Raw genomic sequence first — 14,378 nt, 5'->3', positions numbered from 1 at the left:
TTTCTTTCCTTCATGCATTCATTCCATTTCTTGGACTTCTTCAATTTCTTTCTGTGTTTTTTTTTTTTTTTTTTTTTTTTTTTTTTTTTTTTTTTTTTTTTTTTTTTTTTTTTTTTTTTTTTTTTTTTTTTTTTTTTTTTTTTTTTTTTTTTNTTTTTTTTTTTTTCACTTGTATTATATTCTGAGAAATTTCATAATTTTTTCGGATAAATCTGTTTGAATAAAATTTGAACTTTTTCAAAATCTATAATTTAATAGCTAAAAAAGAAAAAAAAGAAAAAAAAAAAAAGAGAGATGATGGTAATGAGTTAATATGTAGGTCAATGGTTCATTTATATCACCGAGTGTGACACAAAACAAAATTAAAAAATAAATAGATTAGCATTACCATTACTTAAATTAATTTACACATTATATGTTGTTGAGTTTAAAAAATAAAAAAAGGGTGGTCCGTACAAAAACAAAAGTTGATAAAATTGAATCCAATAAGAGACGGGGTCCAAGAGTAGCTTCCATTTTCATCCTATCTTGGTAAATGGAGGTTTGTGCAACCCAACCCCTCTCTGCAGATCTTACAACGATTGGAACTTCATTTTCATCCTCCATTGGATCAACACAAACTCCCACTCCCTTCCTGCATGCTCTAACCAAACCCACCACCTGCAAATTACACTATCCATTCCACTCCACAGGCTTCACCTATGCAAAAAATAAATCAACAGTTTCAGAACAGGAAACGGATTTGTGCTTGGGATTCACTTGCACTGCTACTAGCCTGTTCAAATAAATCACTACACTCTTTTCCCCAACTAGAGTGCTAGTTAGCCTCAATTTCCGACATGTCCCTTCAATTATATTGCTTTGCCCGCCCTAACAACTATTGTGTAATAGTTTTGTTAATCCAAGTTTACATTTCATTTTTTAACATTTAAAATTAACTTCCAAACATAAACATAGTTTATCGATAAAAAATAAAAAAAAAAACATTTCATTAATATTATTACTATCTGTAACAAGTGGGGCCTACATGCTTATTTTCCCATAAATATAATAATTTCCATAAGTAGGTTAATGAGATATATTCTATTGTTGACTTATCATACACTCATTTTCAAAAATAAGAATTCACAACACCAGTAATTCTCAATCCCAAATTAGGAATATTATTGGGAGATTCAGAAACAAGTAGAAATAATCTCTTCTTTCTTTAAGATCAACCTTTCATCTCAAGAACAAAAAAAAAAAAAACCGTTCTTATTACATAGAAAATGAGTAAGAACCCAGTAACTTCAAAAACTAGGCTACAGTAACAACAGCTGAGCGTTAGTAGTAAGTAATACAAGTATCAAAACTGTTCCCACCAATGATGATTAAAATATCTGGAGATCAAATCTACGCATGACGGTAATGATGTAGTTTATACAATAATACCTTACCAGCAGCATTTCCCACGGCCATGTAACCTCCTTCAGGACTGAAATCCAAACATGAGGGGTATTGAAGATTCTTCTTTGGTGGCGGCCAGTTTGAAAATGTTGTGAAAGAAGGAACGTGTATCAACTTCAAACTACTTTTTTTCATCCTTGAACAGATGGCCAATATTTGAGCATCGTGATTGAACTTCAGAAACTCTACTTTCGTGGTCAGATTCTCGATGGCTTTCAATGGCTTCTTCTTGCCCCCTAAGAATTCTTCTCTGTTGTAGATGTTAACGATGCCACTGTCAGAACCAGCTGCAAACAGTGCTCCATTAGGTGAAGTGCCAAGTGCAGTACCATTTATGCAACCTTCGTCCACACCCTTGTCGATGCACGTTCTTGTTCTCAAATCCCAGTGGTAGACTTGCCCGTCGCCCCCAGAGCTCAGTAACTGTCGTCCATTGTCCGTAAACGCCAAAGAACGTACGGTTCCGTTCATCTTAAGCGTACCGATGAGCTCCTTTGTTTTGGTTGACACTAGCAGGATATAGCCTTCGTTACCTATAAAGGCAACTGTGCTAGAATCAGGAGAAACTTCAAAAACCTCAAGGCTTTTCTCCTCTCTACCAACGAGAGGGCCAATTTTATCAACTTTTGCTTTCACTAGATCGAGGCTATAGAAGAACCTCCTCCTCCCAGATATGATTACCTGAGATCCATCAGGCAAAAATGATGCCTTTCTTATGGGACAATCCTCAAGAAAAATGCTCTGAATTTTGGTATTCCGTTTACCATCGATCTGAAAAAATCTAAGCCTCCGATCCAGCCCAGTAGCTAGCAGTAACTGAGCGTTGCGATGAAACTGAACCGAATGAATAGGACCATTAGATGGCTCCTCTGCGTTAGCATCTACAAGTCTCGAGTATTCAAGAAGACCGCGCAATAATTTACCACCGCTCTTCTCTACAAGATTGTCACTCGTTCGAAGGATATCATCAATAGAATCCACATCATCATAACCATCGGCCATAACAACTGCATTTTCATCATCTGATGATAGATCATCATCATCACTACCACCACTGGTTTGTACATCAAGTTGAGCCCACTCAGTGCTTGGATTTAGCTTTGCATGTTGAGCCCTCAGTCTGGACACATACTCGGAGCCTGAAATCGATTTCTCATCCTCTTCCTTCCTCAATTTTCTCAGCCTACTAACATTAGTAATATTAACAGTGGCCTTCTCCTCTTCCTCGTCGATCCAGACTGGTTTTCTTTGCTGAGGTTCCTCCTCATTAACACTTTCGTCTAGGAGCCCAAAATCACCTTCATATGCAGAAAGAGAGCTATTTGCAGAGCGGTCCATTATATACAAAGCAGGAGCTTCTTTTTCCTCACCACTCAAACCGTTTACCTCTTCATGTTTCCCAAATTCAACAGGGGAATAAAGTGATCCAAATAGAAAGTTTTCAAGGTTCTTCATTTCCTGTTGTTGTTCTTTTACCAGTTGTGCATCTTCTTTTTTGTGTTCTTTCTTTCTCTTTTTTGGCCTAGTAGTATCTGCACCAGAGATTTCTACATCTCTAGCATCTAGGTTTCTCAAAGGAGATGACGAGCCAACAATTGTCTCCCCTGTAACCTTCTCAAGACTACTAATTGCAGCAACACTTTGAGATATTAAACTCATCTGCCACTCAGCTCCTGCAAAATCAGCCATATCGACAGCTTAACCAAAACTTGATAAGAAGTAAAACATCTCATAACCCAAATGCTCAGTGTAGGCTACAACGGACTCAACAAAGGGAGAAACTCTGATTCCTGAAAACCCATTTACAATCTATACTACGTAAGGCACTCCAGGAGATTTTGCCATCTACTTTTGAATGATATATCTATTTTGCCATTTTTATTTCATTTGAGGATTTTTACGAGTGTTGGTTAATCATGAAAATCAGAACAGGCAACACACAAACCACGTCCCAATTTGACGCAAGGCTGCTTTCATTTTCGTTACTATTCGGCAATTCATATTCAGAAAAGAATCCTCCATTCTTTAATTAAACAAGTTTTAATTTGTGTTACTCAAGTGAGAATAAAGACATGTATGGAGATTGGGATAATACCTGTAGCAACAAAGGAGTGGAAAAACAATGCAGAACCCTTAAGAAGGAGGAAACTACGGTGCCACGGACGGAAGAAAGACAATAGCGGGGGCGGCGACACCGAGCTGCTGAAACGGAGGAGAGGACGAGGGCGTGAAGAAGAAGTGGAGTGGAGGGGTTAGGTTTTCCATTCTTTTATTCTTTTTTATTTTATTTTACAAATGGGCTCAGTTTTGTTGTATTAGCAAAAAAAAGTGGGCTGAGCTCTTTTAACTAATAATAGTGATATTATTATTATTATTAACTTTCAATAATATGTCTTTTTTAAAGATTAATAATTGGTTTTAATTTAAGACTAAATTAAAAAAAAATATTACAATGCTCCTCGTCTTAAGTTTAATTTTTATATTCGTCCATTATTTAAACCAGAAGTCTACATCTACATCTAAAGAGTTACAATATTATCTACAAAATGAAGCGCATATAGATAGAAATCAAAATAATCATGAGATGGGTATGATCTTTAATTTAGGGTATCGCAATCCCCAACATACGAATTTTGCTCGTCTTTCTTAGATGTGCTCGTATTCTTTGTTTATATCGCACACAAAAGCTAGAATTTTAACATTGTTGCAAGGGCCTATCAAAGGCACAAGGTAATGAAAAGACCAACTTCACTTAAACACACAAAGCAATTTAATTACTACAGAAGTAGACCATATTGTATACACACAAAGATACATTATACATTATATCTAATTTAAATATACATACAAATTAATCTCCCAATATAAAGACACCGACCCATCTGTCCTCAAAACCAGACCATATTAATTTGAAACATCATAGGTGAAGTTAGCCTTTGTAGTTCTTGCACTTCTCTACAGCCCTTGGTGCTGAAACCCCACAATCAAGTTAGTTCAATATATTAGATTATATGATTCAATTTGAAGTTGAAGTAAAAACAAAAGAAAAAAAGAAATGCAAATCTATGAATCTTACCAAGTCCAACGGCTTCTTTTCCTTTCATTATGCGTAGACGCTTGCAAGATCCAACAAACATCCTGAATCATATCGAAACACAATCGTATGATAAAATAAGATGAGTATTGGAAGACCAAAACCAAGTATTTGAAATATAATGGCCGTTATGCAAGAAAAAATAAGACTTACTGCCATGGAACATCACCAACCAGCATCCAATCACCATCCCTGTCTTGATAGGTTGGAACATAATCAGAGCCATTTAAAAGATCTATTAGCTTGCTTTCCTTCATGAAATCTTTCATCCCAGCTGCTTGGGATCCACAGTTTCCTTATGAGATACATCAGAAGAGAAGAAATCATCATTTGCATTTTATGGTAGGAAAGAGTTTTTAGAAATGAACAAAATTTACCTATGGTGAAAGGGCCAAAGAGTTTGGCGAGGGCATCAGAGAGTTGCTTGTAGCTGCTGTACGTGCTGAAGTCCACTTTGCGAAGATAAGGTGCTCCATCAAGGCTAACCTTCACGAACCTGACTGCTGCTGCTGTTGCTGCGTTCCCAATGTTCTTCTGTTCATCACTAAATATTTCATCCTCAGATGTGATGCCCTTTTGGAGGCTCAATCTGTTCTTTCTGTATGACCTTATTGGTGGCCATCCCACAACCTGTCCCCTGCAAATTTAAAACTTTACTTCTCCCACTTTTATTTATCCAACCAAATATATTGTAATATGTTGTTAGTTAAGAAAACAAAGGCCAAGTCTCGAGTATTTGAGGGCAGAGCAAAGGAAACAACAAGATACTTACTTGGGTGGAGGGGGCTTGGGATTTGGACCCAACCCATAGGATGCTTCTAACTTCAAATCTGCCATTGTTACCATTGTTTCAGCTGCTGTTTCATGGAATCCTCTCTTCCTGGCCATTTCTCTTCCATTTCCAGGCAACCCCAGCCTCAGCTCTGTCTCCTCAAACGACATCGTTTCCTTCTCTCTCTTACAGGAGCTTTGAGAGCTTGGTGTCTGTGTGTTGATCTTGGTTGAAATGATAACAATAAAGGTAGTGTATTTTAAGAGGGAATTGTTAGGGTACCAAAATTAATTATTCTGTAGTTGAGCTACACACATTTTAACAGATATCCATATAATGATCCAAATCATAGCAAAAATTCTTGACGTTATTGGTCATAAATTCCATGTAGCTGAATACCTTAAATGCATGAACTTGATATGCAGAATAAGTTTAAAAGAGAGAAAACAGTAATGAATATTAAGGCCACCAAAATTAATGAGATAAGAATAACAATAATTGATAGGAGGAGTAGTGGCATTGCCATGATGGGCGTGAAAGAGAATTGTGTGGTTACAACAAATTTCCAAATTGAAGAATATGCATGGCACTGGGCCTCGATAGTAAGCCTACACATACCTCCAAACAAATTATTCTTCAAAATCCCATGCACAGATAGAAGCACTTTTCATAACTTTAATGTAATACTTTCATTTTGGACCATTGGGAAAAAGGTACCCAACAATATCCAACTCTTGTTTGTGGTACAAGATGTACCGCTATTAATTGCTTGATGATCGATATTCATACCTAGCTCTACCATTCGCTTAATATCTACTTGGTTGGTTTTCTTTCGTTTTCCTTCCAACCTTTTTCTTTACTTATTTTATCTTGTTGTACCTATGTTATACTCTCTTTGATACCACCATGAATGAAAGAGATTTTATACTTAAAACCCGACACAAATAAGGTAGATAATGTATTAGAGGTGTTAGGACAACTGTTTATGAGAAACTTGATGGAATGGGTTAGAGATTTTGGGAGTAGGGTTGTCTCCTTCTCCAAATTGTTTGTGGAGTTGGTGTAGTTAGGAGCAGCTTTAGAAGAAGCCATATATATAGAAACAGACAACTCTACCTTTCTTCTAATTTTGTGAACAAAGCATTACCACACAAATGGATAATGTATACTAACAACTAATGATTTAAAATCAAAGTCAATATCAGAACACATAAATGAGGGACATAATTTTGATTTAGATAATGCATTCAACATGAGAAAAAGAATTCACCAGCTCAATGTTGTCTAAAAATTTCAGTCTTCCCAAGAGCAACATCCGAAACAACAAGCAAAATGTAACTACAAATGTATTCATGAACCCGTTCAGGATTGTTGGGAGTGAGTCTGGAAAAAAGAGAAATGCTATCTCCATTGGCAGAGGCCTTCTAGGGAAGCCCAAAGCAAAGCCACGAGAGTTTATGCTCAAAGTAGACAATATCGTACAATTGTGAAAATTTGTGATTCCTAACCGAACCCAAGGGTCAAAAGGTGTAACACTTCCCACAGAGCTTTGTGAACCAAGGGCTATCATATATAACATGCAAACCCCTAGATTATCAAGTAATGGAAAGAAAATCTGAAATCTGAAATTCAAAAAATGGAAAGAAAATGATGATTATCAAGTATTCAACCTGGGTGCAGTCCAGTTTCGATTCTCAGCGGCGGCAGTAGTGAGCTCACATTGCGCCCGCGCTTGCTTCGTCTCAAAATGGACATAAAGGCAGCCATTGGACAGCCACTGCTTTGTCGATTTGGGAGAAACGAGGATAAATTTTGGCGGCTAAATGCGGTTTTATACGCTGAATTAGTTAGTTCGGTTTTTGTTTGGTTCGTCAACAAAAATTGATGGATGTGATTTAAATATATTTCCAATAAATAATTTCCATTTTATTTTTATTAATGTGATTTAAATACAGCATTTTGTTTTTGTTTTTGTTTTTTTATTAATGCCGAGTGAATTCTTTGATTTAAACTTCAATGTTATACCTTTTGAAAAATGTGAGATTTGTTCTTATCAATTCCCTCTTCATTCATTCTCTCATCCATATTTTATTTTATTTTATTTTATTACTATTAATTTGTTCAAATCTAAAGCATATTTAAATATGGTCATTTAATGCGAAACAATTTTCAAATCTACTCCATAATTATATCATTACTAATTGACCCTCGGTTGTTTTTTTTCTTTTAATTATAGCCAAATTTAAAAATTTGAGATGCAATCATGCAAGAGGAGGGTGGAGGTGTGATCATTCCGATCCCCAAATATGTATGTGCGTGCGATCGGGGGAATAGCGTGTGAATAGCGCAAAAAAATTGAGTTAGACCGATACCTTTTACCTTTGCTTTGGTTGGCTTAGCAAAAGGGGCAGAATCCGTATGTCTAAAAAGAATGTGCAGCCTGCCTTGCCTACTTCCAATAAACCTCTCTTTATCAGCATTTCATCACACGCAGATGTTTATTATTTATAACTTAACTACGTGAAACAACGAGGAAGATCATCAAGTTGGGTCTCTCTACATATATATATATATATATATATATATATATATGCAATGTATGCCCACATTTAGCTCCCTACTTGTAGTTTTAAATATCCACTCATCAAATGAATTAACAAAAAGCATACTAAACTTGTAATTTGATATTTATAGCATATACATTTCCTTTTTTCTGAAGGGTGGAGTAAAAAGGATAAGCTGCTACCTTAAAATACGGTAGCAAGTAACCCAACTATCATAAAATCGAGAAAAGGAGAGTTACCCGATATTGACCAAGGCTCTGCTTTTTCTGTTTTTTCCTTTTGCTTTCTTGTTTTGAAGACATTCCTGAAATAGAAGCACGTCAACCAAAAGTAACACGAGAAGACAGAACTTGGAAGACATTTATATCGTGGAAGATACGTGGGTACCTGACTTGGAAATTGGTTTAGGAAATGGAAATGAACCTTTCCTTGACTACTTCGGCATCACAATTCAACAAAATAGAGACCTTGACATGTGGAAACCAAAGTCATTCTCATCTTGCCAATGAGTTAGTAGCTTTGACATTTTCTTCTTCAGTCTGGAAAAGAGTTTTGTAGCTTCTGTTTTGTCCCTCATCCTTGACTTGAGGGGGGTATAGTTGTGGCTGTTGGGTTGGTTGCGTTTCCTTCAACCATCTGTAGTTTCGACAAAAAGATATATTTTTGATGTTTATAATAGATATAAAGCAAGGTTGAGTACCATTTCAACCAAAAAAGAAGGCTTGAACGTCATTTCAGAAACAACAATTAAACCTTCTGCACCGGCCAACAATGAGGTTTTTGGTGGGATGTCTCTCTCCTGGTGTCAACATATTAAAGTCTAATGTTGAAATAATCTTCATTCTATCATATCTCCCATAAGGTTTAAGACCACCAAATTCAATTCTGAAGTATAAGTCAAGGACCCCACACTAGATTTTTCTTTTTCTTCTTCTTCTTCTTCTTCTTCTTCTTTTTCTTTTTTCAAAGACGCGTAAGAAATAGCATAATAAAAATCAATGCAAAATCCTATTAAAAGTAAATCAAGTCTAATTGGAGAAAATAATAACAATAAACCAGAGGAGAATAATGTAGTGTAAATTTCAAGGTAGAAGGTAAGCTGATTCCTATTGTACAAAACAGCAGAGCTGGAAATGGAGAGATTCTCAAGTAAAAGCAGGATCCTTCAAACAAGTTTATCGGTGCTCTATTCTTCTTGGAGTCTACTTTGGAATTGAGTTTATTCGATTAATATACTAAGATACATATTATTTAATTCCTTTCAACCCCTTTTGAGAATATTGAGCTATTTAATAACATAACCTGTTGAAACTGGACGGACATAAAGTCATTCTTTAATTGGGTCAGTGGGCACAGCCAGAAACCCAACCTACCCACTCAAATCAGAAAGGGAGGAGGGTAAAAAGTAAATATAATGGGAGTGTTTTGCTTAAAAAACAAAACAAATGGTGCACGAGAAGTCCATTGGAGCAAAATAGTAATTACGGTATAGTTCTGGGCATGGCTGTGAGGAAGCAGCCTATAATAAATGTAAAACCACCCACCACCTCCTAGTACTCTCCTTTATTTTATCCTTTTTCAGCTATGCCACCCAAATTTTGCAGACGAAAGTTCTGTTTCTTAGCCCCACTCCCACCTTCCCTTTCTTTGTTTGCTTCCACAAAAATGGTGTAAGATTCTTAAACCATGGGGGGAGGGAAGGAAGTATGGAGTTAGAGGCCCACATGCTGAACAGTGAATTCTACCCCATATTCATCAGTAACCAACCTCAGATTATGCATATCTAAACCATACCCCACAACATCATCAACTTCAGAACACCAGAAAGCTATGTTCAACTGAAACAAATTTGGTTTTCCCTTCTCTCAACCATTTTACATCTGTGCACATATTTCTAAATATGGCTAATATTTCTGAACTCATCCACCCAACACAAATAGATAAATCATTAATGCTAATGAACTATTAACAAAATATTATAGACATTAAAGAGATGATGGAAAGAATATGGATATGTCAGAGGGGCCATTTTATCTTCAACATAAAAAGGAAAGAAGAAGAATTATTAACTCACCTCACGGTGCTCGAGGCAACAAGGCTTTATGTAACCTTCTTCAATCATCAAATCTGTTCCTGCCAACCTCAAGAACAAAACAAGATTTTCAGTGCTGGAATATCAAACCCTTGTTCCCTGAAAAGGAAGTCATTGAAGAATAACCGCAGCGAGTTGCTTTCCTATCTTCGTTGCTTTTCTATCTTCGTTGCTTACAATTGCACCTTCCATTACAGATCTAAACAGAAACCTGATAATATTCCAGAGAGAGAGAGAGAGGAGGGGGGATTGAAGGAGAAGGCTTTTACAAACTTGATAACTGTCAACTATTCATGCTTCAGATTTTATTGATACCAGTAATATCCAAACCCAAACCCTTACACAAAAAAACAGAAGGGAATTTTGAAGGTTAACACGAGTCACCATTGGTAGGCTGTATGTAGCTATTTGTTTATACGGCAGTCAAAAACTCAAAAAAAGAGAGAAGGAAAGAAAACCAAAAATTTCAAGCCTAGTCTTCAATAACCGATGCCAAACCGGTTACAATCTTAAGATTTCTAACCCCAACCGATGAGCTTTTCGGCTTAAGCTCTGGAGGCTTCCACTCTTTCACAACGGCAGCAGTCTCCACGAATTCGTTATGATCCGTCGATTTCTCAACGTCGTGACTGTACGATGGATCAATTTGGGTGTTTTCAAGAGGATTCTTCGACTCAGGATTAGAACCCAAAATCGCCAAGGATGATGCACGACTATGAGGAGACAGCCACTTCGCTTTGACATACTCGGCTTTTCTCCATGGCGGAACTGGCATCCCCTTCTTTTTTAAGCTCTGTTTTGCAGCCTCTGATACGATTGATACAATCCTCTGAAGCCGACAAGCCTTGCCGACGAAGATGTAAGGAATGAGTTGGAGGATCGATTTGTAGCTTTTGGTTGACCGCGCAATTTCGAATTCTGATCGGAAGTCGATGTCTATCAATAAGCGTTCTCCTTCGATAATTACGTCAACGTATTCATAATCACCTGGTACATCAGAAAAACGGATTTCAATCATCTATAATCAGAAACAATCAGAGTTCAGTTGCCTAATGAAATTCAAATTTAAAGAGAAGAATAGACGCGGCCCGGTCCAAGAATCCTAGGTTTTCTCCAGATTAACCAAATTATATATACTTTCCCACAATTTGAATTTCCCAATGATGGATGAACCGCTCGAATTCAAATTCAAAAACCTAATATTTTCCCACAATCAACAAGAATAGTGAGTAAGAAATATACCGGCTGGATATGAGGGCGACTTTTCCCAGTGAGATTTGCAGATTGAAGCGTCGTATCCAAGAGCCTGCAATCCGTTGGTAACAATCTGCCTTGCTAAGTTGTCTTTACGTTTGCAGACCTTGTTCTTCTCTACGATCCTGGCCGTATCCGCTAATATATTCCTCTCATGAACGCTCGAACAGGGAATTAAGCTCTGTTCGAATATGAAAACGTTTCTCAAAATGATAGAAACAAGAAACATTTACCATGAAGGGAAAAATAAAACAATGAAAATCCACAATTCAAACAAAAACAAACAAAAATGATCTGTTGTACCTTCAGAAGTTCCCATGCCTCACCACCGGAAGAAAATTTGGTATCGCCAAAACCACTTTGTGGATCAAATTCCTGGTCGGAGCTGTCCGTATAGTTTCCATTAAAGCAGTTGCAGCGATTGCGGCCGCACCTAGACCCGCCGAATTGTTTCTCATTGTTGTCCTCTATGAAATTCTGGACCATATTTGCCAAGCATATAGAGCTAGGCTCTAAGTCAGAGAATTCGTCGGAGCTTTCCTTGTTGACGCTTAAATCTTCAAAATTGAGTTTCTCTGCGGAATTTCTCAGTACGTTTGGGAACTGTCTCTCAAATAGCCGCTTCAATTTCGACTTCGCGGCCGGCTTCACCAACTCGAAGCGAGCTGCTTCGTCGGTTGTGTCAAAATCGATTGGCTGGATTTTCATTTGAAAAGGCATGTTGAGAGCAACCAGCGACCGGTAATCTCTGTCGAGCGAATTTAAGCACCTCCACAGATAGTCAGATCCCAACAACAATTATCTTCATCATTTTCCAAAATTGAAGCTCGTATTCTTCAATTCCTTCATTTAACTCAGGATTCGAGAACAGAAAATTGTGTTTACAGAACCAATTAGAAGAACAATGTTATACTAGCAAGACGGGAAATGTGAGTTCCACAGCCTACAGTTGGATTAGAATCATCATCGACATCTCTGAAGCGTATCTCAATACGGATATCAGGAAATAAAATTGACACAGAAATCCAGAGTTTTGCCCCCAAAACTAAATGTACACAGACGAATTTGAGATAAGCTCAAAATCAAAATCCCAATCCCTATGATTATATTGTAGTTCCTTTCCTAGTTTTCTAAACAGAATATGGAATAACTTCAAAACACAGCCAAGTAAAGTCGCTTTCGTTTGCGGAAACCAGATACGGCGAGAGTGCACAGGCCGTATCTGCAACGCAAGCGACCCTCAGAAACTCCATAATTTCCGGCAAGAAATAAAGTTGCGGGCGAGGTACAGCATGGAGGCGGCTAAGAAAAACGTAGAAATGAAGTCGGCTTTTTGAGTACGGTCTGGGCTCTGTTTCAGTGAAGGATGGAAGAGATGCAAGAGATGCAAGGCGCGTTTGAGGACCTTAAAAAGAGAAACGAGGGGGTGCTGAGTAGGAAATGTATCCACGTGGGATTTCCGACGTGGCATTAATACGATGTTATTAGTCCAAGGACCAGGTGTCGGGCAATCAACGAAATTGCTTCCACGTTATGTTTAGATGACGATGGTATGTGGCAAAAAGGGTGTAAAATTTGAAAATGAGGAGTTTAGCAGCAGGCCCTCACACACGGAGGCGTTCACAACCCCCACATGATCCTGTGGCGTGGGCGGAGGGCAGCTAAAGAAAACCAACCAACCACTCCAGTGAGGTTCTCGTGTCAGTGCGTAATGACGATAATAGCCTCCGTCGTCAAGAGGAAATGCCGACCGGAAGGCCGAAGGAGGAAGAGGTCATTATGTAATTTGGATGTAGTCGAGTTCCTTGTGTTTGAATAATAAAGAAATAAATAAAAACTCTAATTTTGTATACGTCCCCACATTATCCATTTCGATTCGTCTTTGTTTTTTTAGAAAATAAATTTTTAAAAAAAAAATAAAAATGGAACTATGAAAGAGAGGATATATGGGGGGGTGGGTCCCATGTAAGCATTAGGTAATGGGCTAAGGAAGGTTGGAAAGGAGTGGGTGGGTTTGGCATTGGCGCTGGGTATTAGGGTTGGGCAAAGTGAGATGGTTATACGGTGTCGTATGCACGTCAATGATCTCATATCATGTCATGGATTGCATCAAATTAAGTTGTGGTTTAATGTAGTTAGTATTTATATAATATTAAAGTATTTACATAATATTAAAGACATGTTAGGAGAATATGGAAGTAAGTAAGTTGGTAGGAAATAAAGCAATAAATAAAAGAAGAATAATAAGCAAAGTAATTGTAATAATTTGGGGTTGCTTTGCTCAATTACTTTGCTTAGTCAAATAATAGAACCGAATATAAGAAAGTGAGTGATGGATGATGGTACCATCACTTCACATCTTTCCTTCAAACCAAAAACCACATCACACGTGTCCCTCTCTCTCTCTCTCTCTCTCTCTCTCTCTCTCTCTATTTTCTTCTAAAACCAAACATAAAAAAAAGTTGGCCATTTGTTTCTTCAGGTAAACAAATTAATTTATGCCAAACCCAAATCCTCATCCCCTTAATAACAATATAACCACTTCCCACTCCCAATTCCATTTCCTTATTTTTCCACAAAACCTGCAAACCAAATTAACACATTCCTCTTTTATTTTATTTTATTTTTTTACTTTAAATCTGAAAAACTATATTTGGACACTTTCAAGTCAAGTATTTTTTTTTAAGTATTGTTAAATTAATAAAACTTAGCTAAAAATATGGGATATTTTTTTTATTTTATTTTACGTGTCGTCCCACGAAAGTAAGATATTTACACCACCAAAATAATATTTGAAGTTTGCTTATGCATGTTTCAATCCCGTGCTGATTTTAATACAACTTTTTTAAAAATAGTATCATGAAGATCGAATTTAAGGACTTTACGAGTAGCTCTTGTAGTTTTGTTTTTTTTTTCTTTTAATATAACGTATGAAATATATGTCCGGCTACGCTTTGATTTGCTTCCTTAATGATTAAGCAATCCAAACATGGTAGGTCATCCCTATTGTTTTTATAAATGTAGTCATTATTATGTGTGTTTGTGTGTATAATGTTGGGATGAAAGTCCTCCATTGAACAATAGCAAATCAACATATTTTTGGTCAAGTTTTTCGGTGCTATCTTTTTCTTCATAATTAGTTGGGACTGTTTGAAA

The 14,378-nt window shown here is 37.0% G+C and overlaps 3 protein-coding genes across 3 annotated transcripts; all 3 read right to left on the bottom strand.

Moving 5' to 3' along the window:
• Window positions 1-1,186: 1,186 nt before the first annotated feature.
• On the bottom strand, window positions 1,187-3,710 carry LOC111795437 (U3 small nucleolar RNA-associated protein 18 homolog). Its single transcript, XM_023677868.1, has 2 exons — window positions 3,542-3,710; window positions 1,187-3,119 (listed from the first exon to the last, which is right to left on the bottom strand). Exon 2 carries the CDS (start codon window positions 3,103-3,105, stop codon window positions 1,393-1,395), a length of 1,713 nt encoding a protein of 570 aa, XP_023533636.1. The 5' UTR covers window positions 3,106-3,119; window positions 3,542-3,710; the 3' UTR covers window positions 1,187-1,392.
• A 467-nt stretch (window positions 3,711-4,177) lies between these two features.
• On the bottom strand, window positions 4,178-5,686 carry LOC111794843 (auxin-responsive protein IAA16-like). Its single transcript, XM_023677007.1, has 5 exons — window positions 5,313-5,686; window positions 4,918-5,177; window positions 4,694-4,835; window positions 4,523-4,584; window positions 4,178-4,416 (listed from the first exon to the last, which is right to left on the bottom strand). The coding sequence occupies exons 1-5, from the start codon at window positions 5,480-5,482 to the stop codon at window positions 4,376-4,378; spliced, it is 675 nt and encodes a 224-aa protein (XP_023532775.1). The 5' UTR covers window positions 5,483-5,686; the 3' UTR covers window positions 4,178-4,375.
• A 4,545-nt stretch (window positions 5,687-10,231) lies between these two features.
• On the bottom strand, window positions 10,232-12,982 carry LOC111795620. Its single transcript, XM_023678151.1, has 3 exons — window positions 11,526-12,982; window positions 11,211-11,403; window positions 10,232-10,955 (listed from the first exon to the last, which is right to left on the bottom strand). The coding sequence occupies exons 1-3, from the start codon at window positions 11,940-11,942 to the stop codon at window positions 10,441-10,443; spliced, it is 1,125 nt and encodes a 374-aa protein (XP_023533919.1). The 5' UTR covers window positions 11,943-12,982; the 3' UTR covers window positions 10,232-10,440.
• Between the last annotated feature and the right edge of the window lie 1,396 nt (window positions 12,983-14,378).

The sequence above is a fragment of the Cucurbita pepo genome, chromosome LG05 (genome assembly GCF_002806865.2).
Source record: "Cucurbita pepo subsp. pepo cultivar mu-cu-16 chromosome LG05, ASM280686v2, whole genome shotgun sequence".
NCBI classification, from domain to species: Eukaryota; Viridiplantae; Streptophyta; class Magnoliopsida; order Cucurbitales; family Cucurbitaceae; genus Cucurbita; species Cucurbita pepo.
This window is presented reverse-complemented; position numbering and strand designations above follow the sequence as displayed.